This window comes from Aspergillus chevalieri, chromosome 2 (assembly GCF_016861735.1).
Source record: "Aspergillus chevalieri M1 DNA, chromosome 2, nearly complete sequence".
Classification (NCBI taxonomy): Eukaryota; Fungi; Ascomycota; class Eurotiomycetes; order Eurotiales; family Aspergillaceae; genus Aspergillus; species Aspergillus chevalieri.
The window spans coordinates 2998034-3021957 of record NC_057363.1 but is presented as its reverse complement, the minus strand read 5'-3'; the positions used below and the strand labels follow the sequence as shown (position 1 = coordinate 3021957).

Here is a 23924-nt window from a genome sequence, read left to right as displayed (position 1 = left end):
TTATCTCACCTTACCATTTTGTCGTTTGCCACTTCCTTCCTCCTTTTTTTTTTTTTTAATGTCCATCTGCTTATCTTATCTAGATCTATGCAACCTCCGAGGAGCGTAAGCAACGCAACCGACAGGCGCAGGCGGCTTTCCGTGAACGTCGCACCGAGTATATCCGCCAACTCGAGTCCACCATCAAGCGCAATGAAGAGAGCCTGCAGACTCTCCAGCAGAATCACCGCACTGCAGCTGACGAGTGTTTGATGCTGCGGTATAAGAATTCCTTGCTGGAAAGAATCTTGCTTGAGAAAGGTGAGACACGTTCATCCCACTCTCTACCCTACCAGTTACTAACAAACGTCGCAGGCATCGATGTCCAGGCTGAGCTGCGGTTGAAGACAGGGACACCCGGCGGCCCTCAACCGAAACCCGTCATGGCCCCCAAGCCACCAACAACGCTGGAGCGGGCCGCGGTGAATCGGAACTCAGTCCAGAGGCATCCCCAGGCCGGGATCGCTCCCAAGTCGGCAGAATCTTTCGGTCTCCCGCAGCATCGCGACGGTGCATATGGCATGCCGTCGCCCCAGTTCCAGGCCACACCACCATCCCACGTTTCGTCGCCGTCGCACACCAAGTCGCCCGGTTTTGGCTTCCAGGGTGCTATGTCTCCTATTGGGATGGACGCCCAGGTCCAACAACAACAGGGACGATCCCAGTTGCTTCCGCAATCAAGGAACCTCAATCAAGCATCTCCTCCCATGGGGTTGCAGCAGTCTGATAACGACCCCAAGGCACTGCCGGGGTCACGGAATTCTCGAGTTCCGTCAGCGGCATATTATCCCTCGCCATTCCAGAAGCACTATGATCAACTAGGTATGTTTTCCCGTTTACCATTGCTTTTTAGGCTTTTTTGTTAACGTTTTGCAGAGCAAGAATACGATGCCCAAGCGGACCTCGTCGACGAAGACCAGGACTCGGTAGATCCGTCGTCTTACGTGCCCGGTTTCAACCCTTCGTCTGGTGCAAGTGGTTCTCACGCTGTCGGGTCTCACGCCCTCTCGACTTTCACACCACAATCCGAAGCATCCAACGGTGCATATGGTAATAGCAACCAGATGTTGGGCAATTACGAACCGATGCTGGACGCAGATCCGTTTGGATTGAGTGCGAGCATGCACTTCCAGACACCTTTTAGCTACGAACAAACCCACGCCCGTCACTAAAAAGCTATCCTTCTTCGTTGTCTTCTATACTTCACAAATTTCTCATGTATTCCACTATTTATCCAAAAGTTCTCTCCTGACTTGAAATCGGAAGAGCTACAATGTTTGTTTTATTTAGCATTACCCGCGGCGTTTGAGAGGATATTGATACCATTTGTTTTTTAAAATCTTTTTGGCGAGTCATTGTCGGATATTACCCGAACAGCTGAAAAGAACAAAAAGAGTGTTGAATCAGAAAGCAAAAAGTTGTCCTGAGTTGTACTACTGGTCGTTTTAGAGTACCCTGACATATCACACGTGAGGCATGGGTGTTTATTATACCGGCAGCTCCGAATGTTTATTTCTATCCGTATAGTACCTCGATCTCGACTTTGAATTGAATGACAGTTGCATGTCTTAATCATGATATCACCGTATTCCGTTTGTTCTACATCGTCATCGCGATTGTTCATGCTCATCATCGGCACTGACTGCCGCATGGCAACCCCGCATCGGGCGATGTGACCGGCATGAGCCAGTTCAGCACTACACAACAGCAGACAAAGAAGATTCAATGGCAGAAATAACAGCACAGATACTCTATTATTCCTGTTTCTCAATCGTAGTCCCTTATACTAGAATCCTCCCCATACTATGTAGACGGTAGCATCGATGATGCCATACGCAAGTCCAAGTGACGCCAATACCCTAAGCCCTAACCGTTATCGACCAATCAGCATCTCTCCTTCCCGCTCATTCGCTTAGCCAATCCGCACCTTACCCGATTCGGCGAGTTGCAATCACAATGGCCGCCGCCCGCCGCCGCCCGCCAGTGAACCCCCTCTCTTTCCTTTGCTAGAAGCCCACTCTTCACCCTATTACAATAACTTATCATTGACATCTCTTTTTGAGAGGAGGATATAGCTGTTCAGCCCAGGGTCTCCCCTCCCTCTCATCCTCGCTCCCCCCGTTTTCTCTATACCCGAATTGTCGCGATAACGGAGAGCCTTCCTTCCCCCGGAAGGCAGTTAATATCCAGGCGTCATGGCGGAGATCCGGTCCAAGGTATGCGGTTTCTTTTTCTTTTGTGTGTGATTTTTGTGAGCTTTTGTTTTGTGTGAGGGGTGTGTAGATGGGTGTGGCCTGGGAGCTTTGATTTTCAGGCTTCTTGCTGTATTTGGAGGTGCAGGGCTGTGGGAAAGAGAGCCAATTTGGATACCACCAAAAAAAAAAAAAAAAGCAGCAATTGATTCATTCGACGTGAAATGCTGCGTTTACTGCGTTTCAAACAAAGTGACAAGACGCAAGCTAACCTGCTTTTTAACAGAACGTTTACGAGCTTCTTGGTATTTCCGACCCTTCCCTATCCTAGTCTTTTTCGCGTGTTTTTCGATACCTCGAAGCAAACAAAAGCGCACCGCGATTTTTAGTTTTACATCTCTAACGTATTTGCGACGCGATTTCACAGGCAATGACCCTGAACTCGACCCCAACAGAGCCCCCGAGCCTCCCACCAAGGCTCTAGACAAGCCTGCACCGCGCGTGGGCAAGCGTGACGCTCCCAAGGAGGCCCCCTCGCAACCTCGTGAGAACACCGGCCGTCGTGGTCAGCGCTTCCAGGGCAACGAAGCCGGTATGTCTGTGATACCATAGCTGAAGCATTTCGGAGGGCTAACGTGGGATAGCTTACCGTGACCGTAACGCTGGCCGCCGCAACAATGTCGACCGTCCCGTTGACGAGGCCAACAACCCTGACAGACGTGGATTTAACGCCCGTGATAACCGTGGTGGACGTTCCCGCAACGACCGTCAGAACCGCAGCGGTGTGACGTAAGATACTACGCATACATGATAGAGACGGACATGAAAGGACTAACAATCTATAGCGACTCCCGCAAGCAGATCAACCAGGGCTGGGGTGGCCAGAGCGGCGACAAGGAATTCGACGATGAGAAGGCCGGCCAGAAGATCGCCCAGACCGACGAGAACGAGCCCCAGACTCCCGCCGCCGAGGAGCCCGAGGAGCCCGCCGACAAGGCCAAGTCTTTCGCCGACTACCTGGCCGAGAAGGCTGCCGCTGGTGATCTGAGCGCCAAGCCTATCCGCGCCGCCAACGAGGGCACCAAGCCCGACGGCAAGTGGGCTCAGGCCAAGGAGTTCAAGCGTGGCGAAGACGAGGAGGAGTACATCAAGGGCAAGGAGGACAAGAGCAGCAAGGGCCCCAAGCAGCGCAAGGAGAAGAACTACCTCGACGTCGACCTGCGCTTTGTCGAGCCCCCCCGCAGCTCTGGCGAGCGTGGCGGTCCCCGTGGCCGTGGTGGCCGTGGCGGCCGTGGCAGCGGTCGTGGCGGCCGTGGTAACGGTCCTCGCGCCGGCGGCGAGCGTGGCGGTGCTGCCCCCGTCACCGTTGACGAGAAGAACTTCCCCAGCCTTGGCTCTTAAATTTAGCCTTCCGTCTGTTTCGAAAAAAAGGCAATTGCTATGGTTTACCAAATGGGCATGTGGTCAAAATACGGATAACACAAAAAAAGCATGCAAGATTGATGACGATGAGATCTTGATATCATCAAAGCCGCTCTCATATCCTATCAGAAGTTTAAATTGACAGCTTGAGATACGATCTGGATACAAAAAAAATTTCTTTTCTTTTTTCACTGCTTCTCATATTCCGTTTATTTGTAAATTGTACGATGAGAATAATCGCGATGACTCGAGAACTTAGGTTAATCGTAGGGCTGATTGTAGGGCTACTTTGTGTGACCAAGTTCAAGTCTCTACGGAAGACATCGACGTTGTATTAATGTATTGCCAGTTATGAGTAACCATAAACATCTCTGCATATCCAAGCGTGAAACAAAAACCATAATTCAACATCTCCAAAGCAAACTCAACAGAACGTCGATCCTACGTATATGGCGGTCTGGGACTAACCAAAACAGATATCACAGCTCTTCATCTGCAGACCCATGACCAAAACGGTAGTGCGTAGTAGCAAACTCGTTAGCTGCCTTGATCGCAGCAGTGGTCCATTCCTTTGCCTCAGCTGGCTCCTCATCAAGGAAGGACAATCCTTCCATGGCGCGACCACCACACGCGCGCTCCAAGGCCAGGAAGGCAAAGTGGCCGCCAATCACGGGTCGTGCGAAGAAGTTGGGACCGGGGAAATTACCGTCACCTTCGGTTTCGTGCAGATCCGTAAACGGACGATCGGTGATGGTTTCGTTGATCCAGGTGGCCACAGACTCCAGAATCTCGCTGCGGACGTCGCGGCGGGCGACGGCCATGGCGAAGAATTCCCAGTCTGTCTTGGTGTAGAGGTGGCGGCTGTCCAAGGGAAGACCGTACTTCTGGCGCACGTAGTGATACCAGAGGGACTGTCTCTGGTAGATGTGTCGAGGGACGAAGCCTACCTTGTTCTTGCCTGGCGCGTCACCAAGGGGCTCCTGTCTCTGGTGGCCCTTAGGAGAGAGGCTGGTGCCGTCGAGATGGAAGCAAAGCTGCGCATCGGCATACAAGTTGTAAATGGTTGTCCAGGAGCCGAACCAATCGTAAGCGAGCTTCGCGTGGGATCCATCACGAGACATGCCAAGTTCCTCCCACTTCGCGATGTAGGTATCGGAGATGCTCTTCGCCAAGTTAGTACAATGAACAAGCAAAGCAAGTTCTTGGAGCGCATACCTTGTAGTACGACACATCCTTGTCTTCTCCAACCACTTCAGCCAGCTTGCTCATGGCATTGATACCGATGATTCCCTTGAGGGCCAGGTTCGTCTGAAGTGCAAGCCACCCAGCGAAATCATCGGTAGACACTGTAATCAATCAGCAACATGCTTTCGTCACGAGACTATGATCTTACGTTGGTTAGCAGGCTCCAAGGAGAACTCAACCAGATATCCGGTCCACTGGTTCCAGAGCCGGTAGCTGCGCTGCACCCATTTCTTCGCCAGCTGCTCGCCCTGCGTGCCACCGCCCCATTTACCATCCTGCTGACCAATTCCAGAGAGTGTTTGGAGGCTGTCCAGAGGGAAGTAGCCAGCATTGTCGTCCGACACCTTGGGCGACATTCCCTGGGTAGACCATACCGAGGATGCGGCCGCATCGTTATTGTAGCGGAGGGAGTTCACCAGGGCCAAGCCCATGATGAGAATATTGCCACACTCCTCCACCGGCATGTACTCATCGTTTCCGTCTGGATGACCCGTCGCGTTAGGGAAATGGGTTCCTAGATCATGCATGGTGTACTTGTTGGGATACTGTCCGCTCAGCATGTGTTCGATCAGAGGCTCCAGCAGATACGCCAACCACCGAGGGTTGGTATACATGAAGAACGGGAACGCCGGGAAAATGACATCGATGGTCTGGAAGTTTCCGTTGGAGGAGATCTCTTTCAAGAACAGAATAGGGTCCTCCGGGGTACCGGAGAAAGTTGTAGCACCCATAACCTGTCTAGCCGATAGAGCGACGATGTCAACATAGTCCTCTGCGCCAGAAAGATAGGCATCCTTGGCCAGTTGGTTTGAGTAGTCGGACGCCAAGGTCGCAGCATTGTCGAAATCATGGTAATGAAATTGGAGTAGCGCCTCGACACTTGAAAACCATGATTGCCAGAGCGGCCGCATCAGAGTAATACCGCGAGCAGAGGCGTACTGAACGACAGGGTCTTGAATAAGAGCAATGGTAAAAGTCACACTATCACTGATCTTGCCTCTCTGCTGCTTGGAAACGAAGGACTTGGAGAAAGCAAACACGGGCTCGCGATCCCCAATGGCACGGAATTCGCCATCATTCGAGTTCCTGATGGCGCCCGTCCCTGCGAAAGCTTGTCTCACGTTGCCAGCATCACCCGACTGGTATTGGACATCCTGCAATATGGTCAGTCCCGGACTGTATCAAAACAAGCACAGGGGAAACACGAACAGCAGGTCCAGTGATGTGCAGGGTGCCCCATTCCGCGCGATCGTTTATTTCAGAGAGTAGGAGTTCGTTTTGTCTCCGAATTTGCCATCGCTGCAGTGCCTGCTCAAGATCTATGACGTCATGTTCCCAGGAGATGGGGCTCCCTTGATCTCCGCTCACCCAGCGACCGTTCAGGTCCATGTAGACATTCACATTGATATCGCCATCGACATAGACCGTCACGTACGATGCAGGGATAGACTGTCGCAGCGTCGATGTCGGGGTGATGGGAGACAGGAATGAAACCGTGATCTCGAGCGGTGCAGCAGCCGACGAGGTGGAGGTGTCCAGGAGATAGGTGAAGTTGGTCGTAGAAGCATCATATTTGGCACCGAGATAGGTAGGGTACTCGACCTTCAACCTGAATGAGCAATATATCATCAGTATCCGTTTGCATCCTCACATCAGTCGTCAGCTAAACCATACCCGAGGGATTCATGAGGCTTGCCGACGAGCGGGTATACAGAGCCCGTACTAGGGATCTGGGCCATCACGGAGAGGCCAACCTCCTCGCCAGTATAGAACATGGGCCATGACGACCAAGGTGCATCACGCGCGCTTCCCAGCCAAGTGCTCAGATAGGGATTTCGCACGGTCAATGGCAAGACTGGGGGTGTGAGAGTAGACGCTGTGCCAACCGCGGCCTGCACGACAGCGGTGGCCAGCACCGCAAGGGATGAACGCATGTGCGTTGTACGACTTAGGGCAGTCAATGTAGATATATAGTAAGATGGATTCGGATGATATATAGCGTTTCTAGTCGATGGGAGATGGTTAAAGAGTCGACAGCTGCGATGCGAGTCGATTCGAGACCATACCTCGAGTCTCACCGCCTTGTTCTGCCTCGTTTACCCCAGCTTATGTGGGCGGTGATGGAACTGAACCAATCATAGTGATGAAAGGACCAAGCCGATGTATGCTTTCCTTTCTGATCTATTCCCATTTCCAGAGACCATCATCATAGCTAATATCAGCTTATATTTTCCTTCGCATTGATTTCTCTTTGTTTTCCCAATTGAACACACTCTCTATGTTCAGCTCACTCGAAATGAATTGTCGACCATCAAACTATGTGGCATTTGATGCCCGAGTCACCGCGTATGGTACTCCAGTGGGTTACACGGTGACTGCGGCTAGCCGAAGCAGTTGATCCCCATAGAATGGTACCTGGATAGGCGTGTGTAGCATCTTGTATGCAAGTTTGAGATTGGAAATTGTAGTCAAAAGGCCAACTGCTGTTCGATGAAGCTCATGATTCGTATGGGCATAGTCTTTTGACCAAATGCAACCGGAGACCTACTGGTCCAAACTATTCCAGACTTTGTTCAGATCGTTATTTCCAGATACTCACGCCATTTGGGCCCAAAGAAATGACAGACATGTTCGGGCATTATACCTATACCTCTCAGTCTCAATATGCTTGATGCAGAAAGAGGCGACCAATTTAATCGGATTTAGCGATGTTATTCATGCATGCAGTTGCAATCGAACTGAATGCAGCACGCGGTTAGCCACGTCGCAGCTTTCTCCGGAGTGCTGCAGGACGTTGAGGTAAGATGCTCCCATAAGGATATCGGGAACTCGACAAGGCGAGCATCGAGGTGTTGCAAAGGCAATTATTCTTGTCTTCAATGCCACTAATTGTCTGGCTGAAAAATGGTGCAAGATACGCATCCCTGGCATCTATATATATCCCCTCAGATTGCTTATCAGAAATACGTGATAGTAGGGTCATGCATGAGATATGACAATCGGTTTATAGATGATAAGAAAAGATAAAATTGCAAAGAGAGACTATATAAATAGCTGACCCGGTAGATTGAAGCGACAAAGAAGTTCTGTGCTTTAATAAGTCCAACCCTAACTAGTACTGCGCGATGCTTTGTCACTTGAGGTGTCTGACATGCTTCATCGAAGCACCAAACTGAAAAACTCCATAAAAGAAACATCAATTATGAGCCCTTATGAAATTTATTCGAGGTGCAAATGGACGCGTGGGTAATACCCGTACAGAGTAATTAACGTCGCTCGGCGTCATAAACGCGAGAGACGCACGCGACGGTCTCACCAACACGCCCAGCTCCGTCGCCAGCTCCCAACGCGGCCCGTTCCTTGCTTTGTTTTCACTTCAAAAACCAATTGCTTTACTCGATTGTTCATTTCCCACCTGAAGTGATTTATTTACAATTGACACGGTGGTTGGCGTTATTTGTTTAGTCTTTCCCAATCCTTCCCCGCCGGGTTTAGTATAAGAACCGTTCTCGCCTCTCCGTCCTCCCTCCACCTCTGCACCACTTCACCTCGACGCGCCAATTGAACGCCCAATTCTCCTTCTCTCTAGTATATACTTATTTCAAGAGAAAAAGAAATGAGTCCGGTCCAATTCCAACCCAGCCCTGTCAAGGACGGCCGGCGAGTGCTCGGCGAGAAACCCGCCAACGCGTGTCTGTCGCCTGCGCACAATCGTACCATCGACGCAGCTACATCGCCCCTCAAACGCCCTATCTTTGACCAGAGACACACCTCCTCGTCACCTAAGAAGCTTCTCCCCTCGCCGTCCTTTGGTCCTGCGGGCCAGAAGCGCACAATCGACCAGGTTGAGGAAAATCGTCCGGCTCCGGTAAACAAAGGCAGCTTGCATGTTGTTCGGGAAGAGGAAGAAACAACGCGGTATACCGGGCATGATGTTGCTAGGGTGAGATTCAGATGCAAAGTAGTTTAAAAAGGAGGAAGAATTGGCAGCTGATCTTGTTTGTGGTGGCGATAGTCAAACCAGAAGGAAACGGAACTTGAACCTGAACCCCCGCACGCGATGGATACGTCCAGGCCACAGGAACAAAAGCAAGCATTACCAATTGAATCTCGGCAACACAACCTTTCCACGGACGTGTTGAATAATCCGACGCGAACAATCCCAGAGGACCCAGAGACGCGCAAGGTTTTTATCCAAGAGGTACGCAGACTCCCACCTATTCAACCTCACGATGACATATGAAGTGCAATTGGCTAACTGGCGCGACATAGAAAGCGAACCTTCTCCGTACCAGAATCCAAAGCGCCATGCGTCACGTCAGAGATCACCAATTTGACCGCCGATTGTCAGAGCTAGAAGCCCACAGTCGCAAGTATCCTCGATTAACGAAGAAACCTCAACAAACCGGTACTCTACAAAAGACCAGATCCAACGTCACCACCGCCGCTGCATCACTTCTCTCCGAACCCGAAACAGAAGAAACCACTCCGCGAACCCTCCAACCTGCACCAGAACTGAAAGCACGCGCCGAAGAAGGCCCCACATCGAAAAACAACAAAGATGACAACAACACCTCCGCAGGCCTATCATCTCCTCCCCTATCCACAAACAATACAACCGACCCAATGAAGACCCCAACTCAACAAACATACCAACAAAGCCGCGAGGGTGCACCAGGGTCACCAATGCAGCTCAGTAGCCCACCTGCTAGCATCTCGCGCGACAGATCCGACCAGCACGAGAAGAATAGATGTGACCACGACACCGAGAATGTCGCAAGAACACCATCGCAGCAAGGAGATGCCGTGGACGGACTACTCAAGCTCATGAATACTGCTGAGAGACGCGAGCATTCGGCTTGAAATGGTTGGTCCATGTCTTATGTCTTACTCTTGCGTTTTCTTGATTGGGAGGAATCTTGCATATACCCTTGTTGGTATTATTATTGACATTGCAAAGGAAAAGAGGACACGGATGGGAAAGACAGAAAAAAACCGTTGCGTTGACCGAGTGCATACATACTTATCTTGCATACATATTGGCTCGACTTTCGTTTGTACAATGCTTAGCAGAGCCATGGAGATGATACCATAATCAGCGGGAACTGTATATAGGAGTATAGGCGGGTATGATATTTGTATAGGGTACAGTGTACCGATCGAATAAATCGAATATATTGAAATAGATCTATAAACTGACCAATAAGATCACACCTAAATGTACAATAGCAACAGCAATATACACATTACCTGCAAGTACTCCAACTCGATGCAGGTACACTACCTCACTTTCTTCAACTTATTCCTCTTTCTCCCAAGCACGTCTCTCCCCTCCTCAATCTCACCCGCAGCCTCACGCTTCGCAACCCCAACCTCCTTCAACACACCAGTCCTCACAACCCTCGACTCAACATTCACCCCTTCCTCAGCATACTCCACCATCTGCCTCCCCACGCGCTCCTCAATCGCAAGCACAAGCGCCACATCTCTCTGTCCAACAAGCGTAACCGCTTCACCCTTTCTCCCCGCACGCGCCGTACGGCCAACACGGTGCACGTAGTCGTCCGGGTTCCGGGGCACGTCGAGGTTAACGACTAACTCGACGGAGGGGATATCCAGACCACGCGAAGCGACATCCGTTGCAACCAGGATGCGGGCCGCGGAGGCGCGGAAGCGGGCTAGGTTTGCTGAGCGCTCGGATTGCGGGAGGAGAGAGTGCAGGGAGGTGACGCGGTGGGAGAGGCGGCGGAGGGTTCGTTCGAGGAGGTCCGCGGTGGCGGTGCGGTTGCAGAAGACGATGGTTGGTTTTGAGATGTTGGATTCTGTGGAGAGGAGGACGTGGAGGAAGGCTTCGCGGTGGGTCATGGGGACTTGGAGGTAGGTTTGGTGGAGGGTTGGTGGGATGTTGCCTTTCGTTTCGGGGGAGATCTCGGTCATGAAGGGTGGGGGTTTGGGGTAGTTGGATGTACGGGGCATGGATTGTAGAGCGCGCACTTCGGGAGTTAGTGTTGCTGTGAAGAGGAGGGTTTGGCGCTCGCTGGAGGGCGGGAGAACGGAGAGGCAGGTTTCCACGTCTGGGAGCATGCTGCCGGGTCCGCTGGTGAGGAGTCGATCTGCTTCATCGAGGACTACCATGCGCACACGGCTCAGTCCTGCGATTGTTTCTTTTCCGGATGTGTTTATGTGATCAGCCAATCGACCTGGCGTAGCGATAACCACATGCGGTCTTTGCGCCAATGCCAGCGCCTGAGGTCGCATATCCGTTCCTCCAGTGATAAGAATCGGCTTCATACTCTGTGGCGCCGAAATCGCCTGCACCTGTTCGAAGATCTGCAACGCAAGTTCTCTGCTATAATCAGCACCTCCACGTTTATCGCAATGATAACGAGAGAATAACCTACCTCGTAGGCGTCAAAATCAACCCATAAATACCAAACGGATCCTCCGCCCACTTCTGCAACATGGGTACCGCAAACGCAATTGTCTTTCCCGATCCCGTCCGACTGCCTCCGATGCAGTCTCTCCCCTTCAGGATTTCTGGAATACAAGCTTTCTGAATCGCCGTCGGCTTGCGCACTGCCATAGTCGTCAACGAACCAATGAGCCAAGGCGCCACGTTGAGCGCTTTAAATGACGATTCCGCGTTTTGGAGGCCGATCTCGATTGCGTCGCGAATAAGCTCGGGGTTGGATTTGTCGTTTTGTGGTGCTGGCGCTGGTTTGTCGTCTTTCTTTTTGATACGGGAGATGGTTGGGAGGGGAGCCGGGGCCGAGGCGGGTTCATCGTCGCCGTCGTCTTCTACCTCATCGACTTCGTAGTTTTCGCTTTCGCTTTCGCTGCCACTGTCGTTGTCGTCGGATTCAGAAAGACGTCTGCGCTTCGGCGCTCTTGACTGGATTTCCACATCTCTATTCTCTTCCTGGTCAGATGAGTATGACCCGGAGAAATCACGGGGCTCATCCGATATAGATTCCGCAGGACTCGAGGGTGCCATTGTGTGTGTGCCTGTGTTTGCGAACTTTTGATTTCGATGTTGAAAATCTTCCAAATCTTTCGGCAGAAAAAAGTTGACCGCGGTGGCGGTGAGCCACGTGACAACTACAGAAGCCCTCACTATATCACCAAGAAGGCATTATGACTACCACATATTCATTCTCTCTTCATCTCCTGAATTTTCCTAACAACTCATAGAATGACGGACTGTAGTGCATTAACAGGTGGGAGTGGCAGATCGACAATAACCAAGCTATCATGTACGATGTCCTGGCAGAGTACGCATCTAGAACGTACGAATGGAAGCGCTGAATTTGAATCGGTTCAGTACAATGCTGGCGAAGATTCATGGACTCAAGCTTATGATTATTATCTCCAGATCCAAGCGTGATGTACACATGGGGTCACACATTGAAGTCCGAATTGGTTATCATGATCTGACACCTCCCATTTATCTGCATCACCTATGACATCCGTGAATGAAAGAACGCCCATAGTCACTGCTGCTGCTGTTAGAGATTCTTCCAGAGGGAAAAAAGTATTCAGGTGCTTTACTGGATGTAAATAGGCCCGCACTTAGCACTCATTTCTACCTGCGAATTCCCTCGTCTTTCCATTTCCTCTTTCTGTCAGGCCAAGGCCTGCTAGTGATGCTCATCATTAGGGCGTGCATGGCACGTGCCGGATGCAATAGCGCAATCTTTGGCCTATTATCTTATATAATTCCCAGATGAAAACTGCTTCGATCCGTGTCCACACGCCGCGCAGCTATTTGGTAGCTTCGGGCCCTATTCTGAACCGTCGGAACTAAATTTTGAATCACCTGAAGGGGTACTTCCGATTGGAGTGAGTAGTGGAAAGGAATTTTATTGATGTCTGTGGCTGTATATTTTAGATTCTTATTTCCCATTCGTCACTTGCTACAGTACCTATCACTCTGGCCAAAAGATATCATGCCATTCAAGTCAGAGACACCCCTGCATGCGGTAAGTCTATCTTGCAGAGTTTGGTTGTTAATATACTTCCGCGCACCAGGGGAGAATCCAAGATCCTAGCGGTTGGGATCGATGCTTGAACTCAATGACCGGAAGCAAAGGTGCGAAACGGTCGAACAATCGTGCATGGCTATTGTTGGACGAGGCACAAGAATCTTATTGGGATGACAGCCCTTGGCTAAGTTTCTTTAGACAATCAGACAAAATTTGCTTGGAATTAAGACAATTCTTGGTCGTTTTATTCATCGCATACGGCTCCACTGGGCAAGGCATTAAAAAGCCATTCAAGCTAAATGAGCTTTTAAACGCCCATACATTTCGGAACAAGTCATTCTAGGCTTGTACCGCCACCCAATTCGCTTTACTACTTCGCAAGATGAAGCAATTGTCTTTCAGAAATTCACCGACAATAGGATGTTGAATTGATGGAGAGCTTGCTGCCTGGCTCTTTAACTTAGCCTCCGATATTCTATTCCGTTGAGAGATTGCCGCCTCCAGATTTTCTACCAACTCTAGCCATTAGGGTACGTCTAAGGCTTGCTGTTGCTAATGATGGCATTCATGTCACTAAACTAGGACACTTCAACGCATTTGGAAAAAGCAGGTGGTTGAATTCCAACAGCTATGGATTCTACAGCTTCCCAAGTGATATGCACCGATCATTCTTGACTTACCATGAAGTTTATGATTCAAGTATGCGCCCCGTCGATCTCTCCATGTCTCTCAGATCCTCGTTCGAAGCAAAGACCAAAGCATCTCTCGAAGACCAATACCAAGAGGAATTCTTTCGCGTCTTATACTTTCCTGTTGACGGGAAATTGCAGATACCACCTGAATATGTTGTCAAACGAGGAAGAATGCGGCATAACAATGTCCACGAGCACATGGAAAAATTAGAGAAAGGCGGGCAATAGCATTCGCTCATCACATTGAACAGGATGACTACATTGTGCTAGATTTTACACGAAAGAAACTGATGGAGAAACGTTCTGGTACGTCTCCCTATGCCTTTGTGGAATCGGGTCTAATACAATATCATCTTTCTAGTCTGGGCGTCGAATTTTCAGGATGCCAGAATCCTCGCGTGAATCCTCAACGCGAAGACGGGTTGACCATGAGTGAGATGAAGGGGCGAATTTTATGTTCGCTGATTTGATAGCCATGTCATGCCGGAGCTTTGCAACGCTTCGCTCCAAAATATCAATCGTCCTGGGCTGAGCTCTGGCTCAGAGATTGTTAACGGCTTCCCAGAAGGAAATTGGTTCAACGGACTGGAATTGTTTTTACCACAAAAATGCTACACAGAAGTGGTTGGTAAATACGCTGAAATAATAACTATGGCAGTGGCCCTAAACCAATCAGTACGACTAATTACAAATTCAACAAGCCCATATAGTTTAAGAACCCTCTTCATGAAGATAGCAGATGGTTCTGTAACTACAGTACTAGCAACAGCGCCTCATTCTGCTATGATGAAGACAGTCTCTCTCCGCGTATCAATAGTTAGAGGGCTGAATTTCCATCCCACTCGCCGTACTCCGCCTAGTCCTCACCGAACCCCTCGACTGCGACTGAGACAGCTGCTGCGGCTGCGGCTGCATCTCATACGCCTCCCCCCTCTCTAAGTCATCCTCTACTGCCGACCCCGATGAGCTGCGATCACGGCGCATCATGGCCGCTTCGCCAGAGGGTGCTTTTGACTGGCCCTGATCATGATTGGATCCAGAGTCTGCAGATTCATCCACACAATGCGTTCCGCCAACGCTTTCCATGGTGAAGGGGCTGGCTGTTGGTGCGTCGAGGGTAGATAGTTCCTCGGAGGTAAACCATAGTGGGAATAGGAATGCGCGGACAGGGATGAGAAAGAGGATGATGACCGGGAAGCCGATGGCGGCGATGGTCTGGGTGATGGCGAAGGTTCCACCGAAGCCGATTAGCTCTAGAATCACAAAGACCCAAATGGCGAGACGGCGTTCCACTCGTTTCAGCGGGTTAGAAGCCGGGGTGAGATCACGGTCTTGCGCGAGGAATATCAATTTCTGCGTGATCCCATTACCCTGCAGCGCCTGAACGCCCATGATGAAGAAAAGACCTGCCATGACGCCTTGCGGGATCAAGTGCAAGACAATCAACAGCGGACCAGTCATCGTGCCTACTGTCAATAGGCCCTGGGCAAAATTGCTGACGCGCTGCTCGACGACGTGGTCTGTGATGCGGACGGCTTTGCCTTTGTTTGTGTCGTCTTTATCGGCTAAGTCGCGGGTGACGCAGAGGGAAGCTGTGTGGAATGGCGCCTGCGGGATGAGTCCATTGGGGAAGGGGATGCCCAGAAGTCCTGCGACAAAGGTGGTGAGGCCGAGTAGCCAGAGATCCCAGTGGAAACCGGCAGGTTTGCGGAGAGGGAATTCGGTTCCTTGGGCGATGAGCGATGACACTGTCCAGTTAGCATGCTATACCATCTTTGAATATGAGGAAGAAAGCTTACCGTTATGATCAAAATAAAACAGAATCGTCAGCAGCACCGCAAACGGAATCGCCAGAAACACATCTCCAACATCAATATCCCAGAATCTCACCAACCATCCGCGCTCCATCGTAGGATAGAACGCCCTCCCAGTCGGCAACGTGGCAACATTAACATCCCTCATATGCCCAATATGTACAAACCCCGTGAAAAACACAATCGTCAACGGCGTCCCATAATCCTCCAAGAACTTGCGCACATAACGCTGGAAAAGACTGCTACTTCCGAGCTCGCCGCAAATCCAGCCGCTCATTAGAACCAGGAGGGCTACCATTATGCTTAGATAGGCTGAGGTCTCGCCTACTGCACCCCATTGGCGGGTTAGGACCTGGATGCCTTTTTGGAGGTAGATGCAGGCGACGTAGAAGCCAAAGATGTCGCAGGAGAAACGGGTCACGTAGGTCAGGCCGTTGCAGGCATTGGTGATGGCGAGTATCCAGTGCATGATTAATGACCATCTGTGGACAGAAGTTAGCACCTATTCATCAAATGGCAGGGCTGTACGTACATCCCAATCCAGCACATGAACGCCAAATAAGGCGTCCCACGCGGCGCGATGATATCATAAACCGTGTAATTGAACACCGTGATCGGACCTATACCAGTAAGCCCATCTCCTCCCATAAAAGCCCAATTAACCATTAATGAAAACATACCAGTAACACCAACAATAACCAACGGCTGCGCCGCAGCAAGCGAAAACACCACCGCCCCCAGCACACTCGCCAACAACACTTCATTCACCCCATAACTCTGATTCGTTTTCTCAAACATATCCAGCGAGAACGCCAGGGCGGGCAATATACTACAATTTCGTAAGCAATCATATTCTCATGCCTTTGCGGAGGGAGGCAACGCACTTAGCAAAAAACATGTAAACCGTCGCCGGCACGACGCGATAATCCCATGCATCGATCCAATCGCTCCAATAGTACGGCGCGCGTCGCTTGATATCTTTAATCATTCCACGGAAAAGGTGGACTTTCCACCATTTGGGCGGCTTGATGGAGGAATTTGTTGTTGCGCCTGCTGTCGGTGTCGCGGCGTGGGGGTGCGACTGCTGCTGCTGCGACTGGGGCCTCCCCATCCGAGAAGACTGGGGACGCGAGGATTGCCATGGTTTTCGCGAATGGGGTTCTGCTGGTTCTTGTGACAGAGTGTGGAAGTTTCCTTGAGGTGCAGATAGATGCTCCGGGGATGGTGACGCTGCAGGATCCTGCATAGCTGTAGTATGATAGCGCTGGAAGATCAATAAATTAGGGAGAATTATAAAATGACAATACTATAATACAATCCGCGTTGCGGATGCGATTCGAATAGGAGCAACGCGAAGATCAGAAACAAAAAATCGATAGGATATCCTACAGTGTAAAACTGAGGTGAGCATCGACATGACGGCCTGAGGCACATAGAAGCCTGAGGCATCACAAACGGATTATCCGAACCACATGTCAATGCTTGCCACAGCTCTACAAGTTGAAGTTTTACTAGTCAAAATACTAAACCGATAAAACAGTATTCAAAAGTGATTGATTACAGCATACGGTAGCGACAGCAGTTTCAAATATCAAATTTTCCGAAGAACGTCCATAAAACCCGATCCCAATCCATTTCAATACAGTAACGAAGCGAACCGGCGAAACTATGCGTTCACGCAGGCGGAGGAGGCGGTGGGGGCTGATCGGAAGGAGGCTGTTACAACGTTAGCGTTTTACAATTCCAAACTTGGGCACGGCTTGGGCATAGAAACTCACCGGAGGCGGAGGACCGTCCGCGGGAGGAGGTGGCGGCGGAGGAGTGCCGTACATAGAAGGCATACCAGGCGGCGGAGGAGGAACACCCATTCCCGGAGCACCAGGAGCGGCCATGCCAGGAGCATAGGCAGGGTATCCACCATAACCGTATCCAGACTGGCCTCCAGGGGGCGGCGGGGGCGGAGCTTGCTGCTGCCAAGGAGCGACTCCGGGAGCGCCGTATCCGCCACCAGGGGCACCATAGCCATAGTCGCCTCCGCGGCTCTGCGCGGCCCATGGGGCCTGGCTGCCATAGTCCCGGGAGCCATAGTCGTCGCGCGAGCGGTTGTCCCGGCCTCTCTGTTGCCAAGGTGCGACATCGCTGGGAGGAGGACCACGCTGTTGCCAGGGCTTCATGTCACGGTCATCGTAGCCATGGCCAGGACCGGCCTCAATACGGCGAGGAGCCTCTTCACCAGGCGCGCCACCGGAGAGTTCGTGCATGAGTTGCTCCATCTCCCGGTCGACGGCATCACCAGCACCAATAGCTCTAGGACCGCGGCTGTAACCGTTGTTGCGCCAGTCGCTGCCTCTCTGGCGGTCAGGACAGTCACGAGCCATGTGACCAGCGTTACCACAGACACGACAGATAATGTTGGCGGTGAAGTTACGCTGCTCAGGGCAGTCATATTTGCGATGACCGATTTGACCACCTGTGACGTTAGCACGGTTCGAATATGTCAAAAAAGGACACTTACAGTTCTGACAAGCCTGGTTTTCATCGTCACGAAGAGTACCGTTAAGGGCGGCGAGCTCTCGAAGCTGGTTCCGCTTGAGCTCATTTTGACCCTCAGGGATAGAGGCAGCCTGTTTGCCGTATATCGTTAGCAAAATCCGACGTACTTCCGGAGAAAGAGAACGGACCGTCTCGATAACGTTGTGAATCAACTTCTTAGCCTTGTTGACCTTTTCCTCGGTGTCTGCCATAATCAAGCAGTGAAGATCTTCTTCCTGGTTGCTAGCGTGAGCGGCGTCAGATCGACCCTTTCCTTCCTTAACGGAGCCTTTGCCACGAATAGCAATCTTGGCAAGGGATTCGGTCTCCATCTTCTTCAAGGTGTTACCACGAGGACCTATAAGTAAGCCAACTTTAAAGTAGCAGAGAAAAAAGAGAGGCTAGTGTTAGTATCGAGTCTTGTCATATCAGTGGAGCAAGAAAGCAAAAAAGCAAGCAAAAGGGTTAGCAAGAACGAGCCATGTATCGAGGAGAGCATTGTCCTCATGGGCTCGACTCGAGCAAGAGCAAAGAAGACATAATGGTGATGCAGGTTAGGAGTTAAAGGGTTAGTTATCATACTGAAGTTAATCTCTGGATAATCATTCACAGGTACGTAGACCTTCTCCTGGGTCTTAGTAGGACGTCTGTAGTCAGATGGCGGGTGGTAGTTAGGAATGGTCTTCATGGCCTTGTCGACCAGTTTGTGGCGCTCATCCTCAAGACGCTTGCGGTAACGGTATTCCCTAGTGTTTACACGTCTTCCAAAATTATCGTATTGGGGAGGAGGGGAGGGCGATCTGCATCACCATAATGTTAGCTATCATCATCGCGTTGAGACGTTGTTGACAATATAAGGAGAACTCACCTATCACCATCCGCCGGCACGACATCATTAATCCTCAGCTTCTGACTGATCTCCTCGATCCGCAGATGCAGAGTATAAGCCTCCAACTGTTCGTTGGTGAAGTTGGCCATGATCATGGTCGGAAGACCCATTAGACCGGCCGCCTTGTTCTCCTGCGCATCACCCCAACGGTTACGCTTCTTGCGCTTCTTCACGCCGTCAGCAGGGGCTTCCGCTGGGCACAATATTAGTATTTTCGCCTTGCGAATAGGGAGGAGTAGCGGAGACATACCTCGAACAGGACTCCTGCCTCGCTTGTAGCTGGTATCCCCGATGGACGCGGGCGTCGCAGTGCGACTGTCATCATCCTGAGGCTCATCGCCAAAACGACGACGGGGGCCTAGGGGGATGTTGTTAGAACCTGTAATTCCTTGGTTGCGCCAGGCCATTTTTGCAGTTGGTCTTTGACGCAGAAGAATACAAAGTAATGTTAGTAGCCAAGGACACCAGCTGGTTACTCGCGGAGAAGAAATAAGCATGTGGCAAGTTACACGTGATCTGACTAAGCGCCCGTTTAACTACCACTACATTTCCTACACTTTCCTACAGATAACTGGACTCTATACAGCTACTTCAGAGCAAAATGTCAATATGGCAGCAGTCTAATAATAACAACAACAATAATAATAATAATAATAAGTGACTGTTCTAGGTCTATTTCGCGTCCTTCTTCATACCCTCCTGAATCCAAGCCCTCGCCTCCCCCGCCTTCTTCTCCATTTCCTCCTTATTCTTCAGCAGCTCCTTAATCGTATGCTTCTCCGGCACATGTCTCCCCTTCTCAACGCCCTCCCTAGCAGCCATCCTCTCCTCCCACGCCTTCAAATGTGGAAACTCCTCAATATCAACCCCGGCCCACCCAGCCGCCGCAACCCACCCCCAATGCGAGATATCCGCAATACTCACATGATCCCCAACCAAATACCCACTCTTCGAACCCGCCAGATGCTGATCAAGCACACTGTACAAGCGCCGTGTCTCATTCACATACCGCGTAACACCGTAGGGAATATGCTCCGGCGCATAGCGGGAGAAGTGGTTCGCCTGGCCCTGCATCGGCCCCACGCCCGCGTTCTGATAGAACAGCCAGTTGTTGACTGCGTAGTACTCCGGGGTCCCCTGCGGGTAGGAGATCTTGTGGTCCTTGTCGTACTGCTCGACGAGGTATTGCAGGATGCTGCCGGATTCGAAGAGGTTGATGGGGTGGCCGTTGAGGGTGTCTGTTAGGGCGGGGATGCGGCCGTTGGGGTTTATGGCGAGGAACCAGGGTTCTTTTTGGGTGTTTTTGCTGATGTCGATTTTTTGGACTTTGTAGGGGAGGCTATATTAGTTAGTACCGGTATGTATCGATTGAGTCGGGGACGGCGTACCCCAGCTCCTCGAGCGCAATGGAGATTTTGATCCCATTGGGAGTCTGCGCGGTGTATAGGGTGATGTCAGGTTGGCTCATTTTGAGTAGTTCTTTCAGAATAGGACGGTGAAGCATCAATCAATTAATCGGTTGATGAAGTGTAGGTTGGGTCGGAGACGTTATATATGATGCCATCGTATCATGACCCCGCTATTGATTTCTAAGCCGCTTAAAAATACAATAAAGCAGTAACTTATGCAAACATGCTCGCAAACAATAATTTACTTGCATCTAAAGCAGAACAAACATCGTTTGTATCGAGCACAAGATTGAATGGGAAGTTTTACCAAGAGTCGTCAAATCTGGCCCTAAGTTACGCATCGGGTAGGGTATCAAGTCATATCATCTACTCCACAGCCATAGCCCGTTTAATACACATGAAAGCCTCATCAACCAACCCCTTCATACGATTACCACTACAAACCGTTCTCGCAACCCGCAACCTCTCCACCCAAACATCCCATCTATCCACCGATCCTTGAAACTCGTACACCCCAGCCCCAATCCAGCGTCCATACCGTAAGTCCGACCATATCGGACATTTTCCACAACCGATCCGCACTATAGATGGACCATATGCACGTAGCCTCCATGGTAGCTGTCTTCGCAAGCCTGTGCATGGGGGCGTCGTCATTTTCAAGGACGAGCTGGAACGTCTGCACTGCCCGGTGCGGCCTATCCAAGGGATGGATGTTGTATCCTTGGTCCAGTGGGGGTTCATAGCTCACATCCGCGGCCTGGTTGAACTGGGCGATAAATGCTGTAAGTTTCAGCCATCGTTGTCTTTGCTCGTTTCTCAGTTTGAGTGTGCCCGGATCTGGAATTGACTGTTAGCAAGTGTAGATGCAAGGAGCGTTAATAAACTTACCCTTATAACCACCGCCAAACTCCTGCCATATTTCCAGTTCTGTATACCCACAAGATGGCAGGTCTGTCCAGAAAATATTCCCCTGTGTTCTAAATGGCTCGCCTGACGAGGGATCCCGTGCCGTCCGCTTTTGGAGTCCGTAGAGAAACTCAACCAGCTTCCTGTGCTTTGTTGGCTCCAAGTCCTGAACGAGATTCATCAGGCCCAAGGAGGTGTAATAGTCAACATTGCCAGGTGTGAAATATTCCTCTTCATTGGGAGTCGCGTGTGCGGTCAATATCAAATCGACAATTTGTTGGAGGGCGTTATCGACTGTTGCATCAGGATTGTGGACAAGGTCCTTGATGATTTTGTACTGTTGAGGGTTCACAATTTCTTTGAGAGGATCATGATTCTCCATGTTGCGCCTGTTTCACTGTAGACTCGAGAAGAGATGAGGGGGAGAGGATGGCAACAAACCCAATGGAAATATGCAAGCACTCACAACTCACAATCCGCGACAGAAAAGCACAAGCAGAAGGCTCATTACCAACATGCTCTTATATCAATAGACAGGGCTCAATGCAAGTCTGATTCGAGTCCCTTTTAGGAACAGTCACGTGGACGTGAATTTGGTTTAGGACATACAGCTGGGTTACAGCCCATATGGAATTGATCACTCAAGAGTTCAATTATGGTTGACAGACCCCAATATCAGTGATATGTACAGAGTGGCACATACACCTGAGACATTCTCACGCGGGAAGGTTGAATGTGGAGAGCCGAAATACATCAAAACAGACTTAAAGAATGAGAGAAAATGACCGGTATGTACCCAATGCACTGATATGTACCCCCCATTCCTAGAATGCAAAACAGCAACATACATGACAGTATAAGGAACAAAAGCTCATCATGAATCATTACCCGAATGCTGCAGTTGGGCAATTTTAATTAAACGAAGGAAAAAGAATATATCCAGTGCAACTACCAAGTAAAACTCTCCTCAATGTAATCAATATTCGACCCATCCTGCTTCTTCCGACACACCTTCCGCACATCATCACTCAACCCCCCATTCCCACAAACCAACACTCCCATAGCACCAACCTGGTTCTCCGCCTCCATGCCCACAAGCGTATCCACGTTCGGCCGGCCAGGGAACATCTGCACCGTCGCGCTGGGGCTCTGGATCTCCTTGGTATTGCGCGGTCGGGTGATGAACAGCATGATGCGCAGAACTTCGCGCCGGCGGTCCATCGCCAGGATACTTGTCATCCAGGGCCGGATCCACTCGAGGTGTTCGGGGGACTGGATGATCCAGACGAGGGTCACGCGGCGGGCGGCCACGGTGCCGTCGGCGTAGCCCTGGACCAGGTGGCGGATGAAGGGGACGTGGTGGGTGATGCCGACGCCGCCGGCGAAGAGGAGAACGGTGCCGTAGGAGTCGAGGGAGTGGATGCTGCCGTAGGGGCCCTCGGCGAAGGCCTTGAGGGTGACGCGGGAGTCCATGCCGTTCTGGGCGCGGACGAAGAGTTTGTCGGTGAAGCCGGTACGGCGGCGGACGAGGAGAGAGAGGGAGGTTTTTTGGTGGGTGCTGAGGGCATCTTGGTGGGTCATGGGGATGCCCTTTTCGTCAGTGATGACCTCGGAGGACTCACTCCAGGCAACGGAGAAGGGGTGGGCGGTCCACCAGCCGACGGCGGGGATGTAGAGGTAGATGTGTTGACCGGGTTCGAAGGCCCACGGGCGGGCGAGGTTGAGTGTGATGCGCAGGGCGTCACCGGGGAGGGCCTCGACGACTGCGGTGGTGAGTTTGCGGCCGCAGTTGCGGTAGACGATGCGGGCCAGGCGTGTTGCTCGCTATAATCGTTAGCATTCAATTACCAATTGATGTTATTAGAGGGGTGCATACCTCCAAAGCCCAGAAAACGATCGCAACCAAAAGATAGTTCTGCGCCGCCATGCCCTTCAAGTGAATCCACAAGAAACCAAAGGCAACAGCGGCCATGGCAATGTGCAGATGAAGGAATGTCTCATAAAAAGCATGACGAATTGGCGAAGGAGAGTGCACCATGAGTCCGGTAAAGCAACAGGCCGCGACCAAACCACACAGCATGAAGTTACTCATCCCAAACACCATCCCTACCATATCCCAGTTCGCCTGGTTGGCCTCGGGGATGGCCCAAGCGAATGTATGCGCAATGGCTTCCAGCACAACAATGCGTCCCAGCCACCGATGCAACAAGTTCCAGGTATCAAACGGCACCCGAAGCAAGGTGATCAGCGGGTTGTTGCGACCAGCCATCAGCACCAGCACCATGAGATTGACAGTGGCCATGGTACCAGTGCGATTCCTCACCATGCCGGAGACGGTATGCTCATCGCTTCCGTACGGCACGGTAACCACACAAACGGCGACATTCATCACCACAATTCCAACAATCAGGAACGTATGAAACCGCGATGGCAGTGTGCCAAAGTTGACAGCGGTGGAAAGCTGAAATTCGCGGTTATGACGCCCCCGGAACAGCGGCGCGTAGACGATGTGGTTCTTGATCTTGGAGAGGGTGCTATGGGGCGAGAGAAAGTAGCGTTGGCGGTCGTTGGAAAAGCTGGAAAGACGGCGGAGATGGGCAGAGAAGCGATGGCATAGTTGCCAGATGTAAACAAACGCGGCCATAAGGCCGAGGACGAGGACGGTGATGCGGGCGAGCTCATCGTTGAGGGCTTCATGGAAGGCCCAGGAGTTGGCTGAACTGCGCTGCTGTATGGAGGTCATGATGGTGAACAAGGTACAGAGTATAACGATTGAATTGGAGATTCAAGGAAGGCGAGACC

The 23924-nt window shown here is 51.1% G+C and overlaps 10 protein-coding genes across 10 annotated transcripts; 3 read left to right on the top strand and 7 right to left on the bottom strand.

The window, feature by feature from the left end:
* Positions 1-251: 251 nt before the first annotated feature.
* On the top strand, positions 252-1211 carry ACHE_21067A (uncharacterized protein; the record flags this gene model as incomplete). Its single annotated transcript, XM_043285439.1, has 3 exons — positions 252-300; positions 355-861; positions 916-1211. The coding sequence occupies 3 exons, from the start codon at positions 252-254 to the stop codon at positions 1209-1211; spliced, it is 852 nt and encodes a 283-aa protein (XP_043134131.1).
* A 1023-nt stretch (positions 1212-2234) lies between these two features.
* stm1 (putative telomere and ribosome associated protein Stm1) lies at positions 2235-3632 on the top strand (the record flags this gene model as incomplete). The annotated part of the gene is made up of 5 exons (XM_043285438.1): positions 2235-2255; positions 2518-2536; positions 2659-2823; positions 2876-3020; positions 3077-3632. 5 exons carry the CDS (start codon positions 2235-2237, stop codon positions 3630-3632), a joined length of 906 nt encoding a protein of 301 aa, XP_043134130.1.
* A 500-nt stretch (positions 3633-4132) lies between these two features.
* Positions 4133-6832, bottom strand: ACHE_21065S (putative glutaminase; the record flags this gene model as incomplete). Its single annotated transcript, XM_043285437.1, has 5 exons — positions 4133-4816; positions 4869-4999; positions 5047-6052; positions 6108-6507; positions 6573-6832. The coding sequence occupies 5 exons, from the start codon at positions 6830-6832 to the stop codon at positions 4133-4135; spliced, it is 2481 nt and encodes an 826-aa protein (XP_043134129.1).
* A 1682-nt stretch (positions 6833-8514) lies between these two features.
* Positions 8515-9761, top strand: ACHE_21064A (uncharacterized protein; the record flags this gene model as incomplete). Its single annotated transcript, XM_043285436.1, has 3 exons — positions 8515-8841; positions 8914-9099; positions 9171-9761. The coding sequence occupies 3 exons, from the start codon at positions 8515-8517 to the stop codon at positions 9759-9761; spliced, it is 1104 nt and encodes a 367-aa protein (XP_043134128.1).
* A 417-nt stretch (positions 9762-10178) lies between these two features.
* On the bottom strand, positions 10179-11892 carry dbp8 (ATP-dependent RNA helicase DBP8; the record flags this gene model as incomplete). The annotated part of the gene is made up of 2 exons (XM_043285435.1): positions 10179-11244; positions 11300-11892. The coding sequence occupies 2 exons, from the start codon at positions 11890-11892 to the stop codon at positions 10179-10181; spliced, it is 1659 nt and encodes a 552-aa protein (XP_043134127.1).
* Positions 11893-14382: 2490 nt separating this feature from the next.
* On the bottom strand, positions 14383-16632 carry ACHE_21062S (anion exchange family protein; the record flags this gene model as incomplete). The annotated part of the gene is made up of 5 exons (XM_043285434.1): positions 14383-15320; positions 15372-15868; positions 15919-16006; positions 16067-16215; positions 16271-16632. 5 exons carry the CDS (start codon positions 16630-16632, stop codon positions 14383-14385), a joined length of 2034 nt encoding a protein of 677 aa, XP_043134126.1.
* Positions 16633-17060: 428 nt separating this feature from the next.
* On the bottom strand, positions 17061-19214 carry bbp (putative zinc knuckle transcription factor/splicing factor MSL5/ZFM1; the record flags this gene model as incomplete). Its single annotated transcript, XM_043285433.1, has 7 exons — positions 17061-17102; positions 17165-17856; positions 17902-18010; positions 18068-18291; positions 18501-18718; positions 18787-19000; positions 19058-19214. 7 exons carry the CDS (start codon positions 19212-19214, stop codon positions 17061-17063), a joined length of 1656 nt encoding a protein of 551 aa, XP_043134125.1.
* A 265-nt stretch (positions 19215-19479) lies between these two features.
* ACHE_21060S (glutathione S-transferase family protein) lies at positions 19480-20311 on the bottom strand (the record flags this gene model as incomplete). The annotated part of the gene is made up of 2 exons (XM_043285432.1): positions 19480-20146; positions 20196-20311. The coding sequence occupies 2 exons, from the start codon at positions 20309-20311 to the stop codon at positions 19480-19482; spliced, it is 783 nt and encodes a 260-aa protein (XP_043134124.1).
* Positions 20312-20700: 389 nt separating this feature from the next.
* Positions 20701-21504, bottom strand: ACHE_21059S (DUF3632 domain-containing protein; the record flags this gene model as incomplete). The annotated part of the gene is made up of 2 exons (XM_043285431.1): positions 20701-21053; positions 21105-21504. The coding sequence occupies 2 exons, from the start codon at positions 21502-21504 to the stop codon at positions 20701-20703; spliced, it is 753 nt and encodes a 250-aa protein (XP_043134123.1).
* Positions 21505-22070: 566 nt separating this feature from the next.
* Positions 22071-23865, bottom strand: ACHE_21058S (ferric reductase family protein; the record flags this gene model as incomplete). Its single annotated transcript, XM_043285429.1, has 2 exons — positions 22071-22946; positions 22999-23865. The coding sequence occupies 2 exons, from the start codon at positions 23863-23865 to the stop codon at positions 22071-22073; spliced, it is 1743 nt and encodes a 580-aa protein (XP_043134122.1).
* Positions 23866-23924: the final 59 nt, after the last annotated feature.